At 40.3% G+C, this 7,030-nt stretch overlaps 1 protein-coding gene across 1 annotated transcript; it reads left to right on the plus strand.

Moving 5' to 3' along the window:
* The first annotated feature begins 493 nt into the window (after window positions 1-493).
* LOC136809211 (uncharacterized) lies at window positions 494-6,690 on the plus strand. Its single transcript, XM_067065727.1, has 6 exons — window positions 494-926; window positions 3,201-3,506; window positions 3,721-4,092; window positions 4,207-4,584; window positions 4,797-4,979; window positions 5,186-6,690. The coding sequence occupies exons 1-6, from the start codon at window positions 494-496 to the stop codon at window positions 6,601-6,603; spliced, it is 3,090 nt and encodes a 1,029-aa protein (XP_066921828.1). The 3' UTR covers window positions 6,604-6,690.
* The last annotated feature ends 340 nt before the right edge of the window (window positions 6,691-7,030 follow it).

Consider the following 7,030-nt stretch of genomic DNA (forward strand, 5'->3'; position numbering starts at 1 on the left):
GCAAGATTAGCCTGATCCATGTTACATTTGTTTGTGTATTTTGTATAATATTTTTCTTTTGTATATACTTCAAACGTATGATTCTTTTATACGAAAGTTTGTCTTCCAGACATCTTGGACGAAATAGTAAACGAATTTGAAGACAACAACAAAGACGAACCAATCGTTATATCGTCAGATGAATCGGACGTTGATGATGGATACGATTCACCTGAACGTTTTATGAATGGTGGGGAATTTCTAATTGTTTTTTCGTCAGATGAAAAAGATGTTTAGTGTATTTTTTATGTATTGTTTTAACCTTGTTTACTTTATAAGAACTAATAACCGAAGGGCATATCGCTTACCCTGAGTATCAGAGGTTAAGTTTTCGAAGGATATTAACCTCTGAAGACCGATAATAGAAATTTTATCGCGCATGTGTCAATCTAACCATAAAAGAGCAATTTTGTTCCTTTACTGACACTTGTTCTAAAATTGCTTGTGATACAAGATGGAACAAGTTACTTCAAATGAAGAGAGAGAAGAGAGAGAGGAAGACGTTTTAAATCCAAAGAAGGAACTGAAGTGTGCATTTGTTAAAACAACACTAAAATCATTCGTAATACAACATGTATCGAAATGTTACCAAGCAGCAGCAATCAGGGTGATGCTCCCAACTGGTTCCAAGACTGAAGTTTGGCTGGCAAGGCAAAAACTGGAAAATAGATTTTCAAATGAGCTTCAAATTGTAGGTTTTTTTTCTTGCGCGACCGCTCTTTATGGAGTGAAGAAAGGAGATGAACAACAAACTATTGCCGGAGTAAGCTTCTGGGTAATGTTTGACTGGCCCGATATGGCTATTGAATCATACGAATGCCACTTGACAAAAATTGTTATTGAATCTGGACTCGATATCGTACACTGCAAAGCTGTGAAAGGAAGAGGTAAGCTTTCTTTGATATTTTTTGTTTTTTTTATTCAAAATTCTTTCACGTGATCACTCTTTGTTTCGCTCAAATATATATTTTTTCTTGACGAGAGGGGTCAAAAGCTTCAGCTAGCACACAACGTTGTTTCAACGTTTATCTAACGTTCACAACGGCCATATACCGTTAGATGAACGTTGAAACAACGTTGTGTGTCAACTGGGGCGAAACATCTTCTAACTAACGTTCATATAACGTTCTACGAATGTTGAAACTACGTTGCGTGCCAACTGGGACGAAACATCTTCTAAGTAACGTTCATATAACGTTATACGAATGTTGAAACTACGTTGTATACTAGCTGGGTTAGGACTTTACAATGTTTTGACAAGTCTGGAAACTAGCACACTTTTCAAAAAACCTTAAGCAATTTCTAAAAATACGGCATCGATTTTTGAGAGGTTCTGGATCTAGCTATAAATGTTGCCTAGGCCATGTAGACTAGAACGTGTCATCAAACATGCGCTAAATTTTTGACTCGGACTTTATCTTCAAGTTTGAGTTTTCTAAGATAGAAATTTTGACTAGCTTGTCATTTATACCTAGTTTTTCAAAAAAATAGTTTTTTCAGACACTTTTTTTACGATTTTTTACGGACACTTTGATAAAGTCTTGTCTCTTCTTGTCTCTTGCTTGTCACTCGTTATCCCTGCTTATCCTCCTTATCCCTTGTTTTTTAGAGGAATAGTTTTTCGGGCATTGCGCTTTTTTACGGACACTTTGATAAAGTCTTGTCTCTTCTTGTCCCTTGCTTGTCACTCGTTATCCCTGCTTATCCCCTTATCCCTTGTTTTTCAGAGGAATAGTTTTTCGGACATTGCCATTTTTTACGGACACTTTGATAAAGTCTTGTCTCTTCTTGTCCCTTGCTTGTCACTCGTTATCCCTGCTTAACCCCCTTATCCCTTGTTTTTCAAAGGAATAGTTTTTCGGACATTGCGATTTTTTACGGACACTTGAATTCTTGTCTCTTCTTGTCCCTTGCTTGTCACTCGTTATCCCTGCTTATCCCACTTATCCCTTGTTTTTTAGAGAAATAGTTTTTCGGACATTGCCATTTTTTACGGACACTTTGATAAAGTCTTGTCTCTTCTTGTCCCTTGCTTGTCACTCGTTATCCCTGCTATCCCCCTTATCCCTTGTTTTTCAGAGGAATAGTTTTTCGGACATTGCCATTTTTTACGGACACTTTGATAAAGTCTTGTCTCTTCTTGTCCCTTGCTTGTCACTCGTTATCCCTGCTTATCCCCCTTATCCCTTGTTTTTCAGAGGAATAGTTTTTCGGACATTGCCATTTTTTACGGACACTTTGATAAAGTCTTGTCTCTTCTTGTCCCTTGCTTGTCACTCGTTATCCCTGCTTATCCCCCTTATCCCTTGTTTTTCAGAGGAATAGTTTTTCGGACATTGCCATTTTTTACGGACACTTTGATAAAGTCTTGTCTCTTCTTGTCCCTTGCTTGTCACTCGTTATCCCTGCTTATCCCCCTTATCCCTTGTTTTTCAGAGGAATAGTTTTTCGGACATTGCCATTTTTTACGGACACTTTGATAAAGTCTTGTCTCTTCTTGTCCCTTGCTTGTCACTCGTTATCCCTGCTTATCCCACTTATCCCTTGTTTTTTAGAGGAATAGTTTTTCGGACATTGCCATTTTTTACGGACACTTTGATAAAGTCTTGTCTCTTCTTGTCCCTTGCTTGTCACTCGTTATCCCTGCTTATCCCCCTTATCCCTTGTTTTTCAGAGGAATAGTTTTTCGGACATTGCCATTTTTTACGGACACTTTGAATTCTTGTCTCTTCTTGTCCCTTGCTTGTCACTCGTTATCCCTGCTTATCCCCCTTATCCCTTGTTTTTCAGAGGAATAGTTTTTCGGACATTGCCATTTTTTACGGACACTTTGATAAAGTCTTGTCTCTTCTTGTCCCTTGCTTGTCACTCGTTATCCCTGCTTATCCCCCTTATCCCTTGTTTTTCAGAGGAATAGTTTTTCGGACATTGCCATTTTTTACGGACACTTTGATAAAGTCTTGTCTCTTCTTGTCCCTTGCTTGTCACTCGTTATCCCTGCTTATCCTCCTTATCCCTTGTTTTTCAGAGGAATAGTTTTTCGGACATTGCCATTTTTTACGGACACTTTGAATTCTTGTCTTCTTATCCCTTGCTTCACCCGTATTCAATTTTTCAAAATGGAAAGTCCTAAATTAATTCTTTGTATTTTTTTCGTTCAGGCGTTCGTTCAATCACCGAAAGCTATGTTTCTTCGCTGTACATTGCCTTGAAAGACCACAATAACGAAGCTTTGCTTCATCACTTTGCGAAGTCGCAGGTGAAATGTTTGAAAGCTGCCGCTGAAGAAGAAGGAATAGATTTGGTAAATGTGGATATGACAGAAGGTGAGCGGTACTCTTCAAAAGTATTGACCTCGTTATGGCTTTGCAAAACAATGGGTACAAATGTTGCGACAGAGCTCAAGAAAGCTGTCGATTTGATCAAAATGCTTATGTCTATCAAAGTGGTTGATTTGACTTCCAAAGGTGAGAAAAGAAATTCATAAAACTCTTCTTTAGAAGGCCCAATGGACTCTTCCTCACTTGTTATTTTGAGCTGAAATCAAAAGATCTTGTTTTAGTTCACATAAGAAAACTATTTTAAATGAAGGATATGGGTCTTTTCACTGTTCTTTGTCTTTTATGTGGTAAATTGATTCGTGTCTAGAACGATGTACTTATTTTTGTTTTGCACCTCCAGAAGATCCCGTTCACGCAGCACCGATGCCAGTCAGTCGCCTATTGCAATCCATCACAGCGATAAAGCATTACATGACGCAAAACGAATATGGCCTTTTTGATGGATCCGTATACAAGAAGGCTCCTCAAGCGAAATTCACGTACGTGTTTTGTTCGTCGGTGCACGATTTTGTTCACTACTTATTGGGCTGCCCAGAGATCGCTGACCAAATAGTGGCCCAAGTGACGCCCATCATCAATTTGTTGTCAGTAAGCAGCTGTCGAATTATCAAACCGTTGATCGTTGACTACAATTTCATAGAAGTCGCACCTTACGGCACTTGTTTTAACATCTCGGAGAAATGTTTTCAAGTTGATCCGCCGACCCTAAAAGGTACGTATTTTTTTATTAAATTGTTTTCATGTCTTTTTTTTACCATGTTTGCGAGGTCAAATTTCACAGATAATTGATAAAATAGTAAATTCTGAAGCTCTTACTTTCTTTCAGGCTCTCCGCGTGCTTTCGTTAAGTACACCTACGACCCTGACGTCCTACCGTACCCTGAGCCATTCGTCAAAGGTGTGGAGAATTCATTCGGTAACCCTAGAATCAGGAAGAAGTTCTACAAAAAGTACTATCAATTGTTGATGCATGGTCAATTTCCACACAAAGAGACAAAGATGTGTTTGGTTGGTCCAGCCGATTCCGGAAAAACGAGCTGGTTCAGTTGTTTTCAAGGAATCATCCCGTCCAAATATATTGCGGGTGTGATGAACGACGGGCGATTCTCAGCAGCTTTGATAAACAGTAACACCCAGATTGTGATGATGGATGAGTGGACCCCTGACTCTTTGTCATGTGAAGATGCCAAACGTGTCCTTCAAGGTGAGTGAATTGATTCGCATTGTTCTTTTTTTGTGGCCCTGACGAAGGCGATGAAAAATCGCTTTTGGTTTATCTTTACGCTTGCGCACTTTGAAGATTTTTGAAAAAAAAAACTTGAAAGTTTGCTTTCTTCCTATGTCCGGTTATTCATGAAGATTACCGCTTGATTTGCACGTAACTCAAAAACCTCATTTTCGTTTTTATTTCTCCAGGCGGAATGAATTTTCTACCCCAGAAACACAAGAGCGGCTTACGTGTCAACTACAATTCCGGTTTTTTTATAACCACCAACGTCTATCCGGATTTCGGCAACGAAAGAGACTGCGATGCGATAAGAAAAAGACTTGAAGTTTTCCAAACGACATCATTGAAGCGAAAAGATCCATCAGTCTCAGGTAAGACAAAAAGCTGACAGTTTCACACGTCATTTAATCTTTGGCACTTTGACTTTTAGGGTGCATTCACTCGTTTAGAAATGAGGGAGTCTCCGAATGTGAAGACAAATATTATTCCTTTTTCTGCTACTCTATTTGGAACGAGAATCTGAAAAGAGTTTGTTTTTTCCAAATTCAATCACAAACTATTTTTTTTATTTCTTCAGCTTGGCTGAGAATGAATTGTATGATGGTGTTTCATTTTCTGGCCCACGAATTGCGAAACGAACCCATCTTTGATACACCCAACGTGGCACCTGCTGCTGGGAATGGAGCAATCTACAACGACTTTGATTTTGATCCCATGTCTTTGATGTACGACGATCAAGTCGAGTTATTCTCATTCAGCCAACCAGCTGCTCCGGCCGCAGTCCAAGATTCCGGTAACGAAGTATCAGGCTTAACTCAAGCATTAGACCATGCCGTCTTGGAAGCTGACCGTCACGAAGGCATTCACTACGAAGATTTGCAGTGGGAAACACCTTTATTCGACAACGCCAGCGAACACTGTGACGACGTCTATGTCCAAAAAGTCGTTACTCTTGCTTCAAACAAGGATGGAGCTTGGGACGAGTTGGCCTTGACTGACAACGCGAAGAACATGTTCAGGCGACGATTGAGAGCGAAGTGGGAAGGTGCAGATTCCGTGTACGATGCTTGGTTGATTCGAAAAGGTTGTCAGCGACCTTGGTTTGACTATCATCTTTTAGACACCCAATATCCAGAGTTTGATGCAGACTTAGAGCAAGAACCGCCAACTCAAGTCGTCACAGGCGTCCCCGAAACGCCTACCAAGCAGAGCACGTCCTGCCAGCCACCAGAATCACCAAAACCTGACGATGCCAACAGTCAGAAATCCATCGATTCTGTTATCACGTCCTATCAGCCGCCAAAATCACCTAAATCTGACGATGAAAACAGCGAGGAATCCATCGATTCTGTTATCACGTCCTATCAGCCACCAAAATCACCTAACTCTGACGATGGCAACAACAAGGCCATCGCTGAGTCTGTCATCACGTCCGACCAGTCACCTAACTCTGACGATGGCAAGAACAAGGCCGTCGCTGAGTCTGTCATCACGTCCGACCAGCCACCAAAATCACCTAACTCTGACGATGGCAACAACAAGGCCATCGCTGAGTCTGTCATCACGTCCGACCAGCCACCAAAATCACCTAACTCTGACGATGGCAATACTGAATCATTCATTGAACCAGACGACAAAGATACCAATAACGGGTCACAGTCAAATGCACGTCCCGTTGCGCCAAACCCCGTCAATCCCGCCAGTGAATCCGATATTTCCATAGAAGAAGACGCTGTAGACCCTCCCACTGGAGAAGACGATCAACCAAAAGCCAAAAGGTTTTCCCTTAGTCTCAAACGATGCACTCACACGGAAACTGACTTATCACACCAACTGATCACTTTGACCAGTAGTGACGAAGAGACAAATCCAAATAAACGACAAAAGACCGTCGATTCTGAAGGCTCGTCTATAGAATTTGACATGCAAACGGTAGCCGCTGGAGTCCCAATCATCCCGATTTCGTCAAATGATTCCTCGACAGATTCTGATTAACTTCATCATCTAAAATTTTCTAGAAATTTATTTCAACGATTTTGTGTTTACATTTTATATTTGAAGAATGAAAGCTTTAAGTGATAACCATTTTGTTCAAACATTTGCGCCTCCCGTTATTTCTTTTTCCTATAAATTACCACAAAAACTGCAATTGAAAGACTTCTAGCTGGTACACAACGTTATTTCAACGTTTGTCTAACGCTCACAGCGTTCATATAACGTTGGATGAACGTCAAAACAACGTTGTGGGCCAGCTAGGTTTGTTACTTTAAAAAAAAACTTAAAAGATTTCGGTATAAAATTATTTTCAAAATCTAAGTACAAGATTTTCAAAGTGTCCGCAAGATTATGACGTCATGTCCGATAAACTTTGCTAATCAGAATGAGGGGATAAGAGGGATAAGCAGGGATAACGAGTGACAAG

Source organism: Clytia hemisphaerica, unplaced genomic scaffold, assembly GCF_902728285.1.
Source record: "Clytia hemisphaerica strain Z4C2 unplaced genomic scaffold, Clytia hemisphaerica genome assembly, whole genome shotgun sequence".
Lineage (NCBI taxonomy): Eukaryota > Metazoa > Cnidaria > Hydrozoa > Leptothecata > Clytiidae > Clytia > Clytia hemisphaerica.

Bases quoted from the DNA above. Each gene is read 5' to 3' on its own strand.
- LOC136809211 (XM_067065727.1), top strand. From the start codon at position 494: ATGGAACAAGTTACTTCAAATGAAGAGAGAGAAGAGAGAGAGGAAGAC. The intron at 3,507-3,720 runs GTGAGAAAAGAA...TTGCACCTCCAG, and splicing joins GGTTGATTTGACTTCCAAAG to AAGATCCCGTTCACGCAGCA. The intron at 4,093-4,206 runs GTACGTATTTTT...ACTTTCTTTCAG, and splicing joins TGATCCGCCGACCCTAAAAG to GCTCTCCGCGTGCTTTCGTT.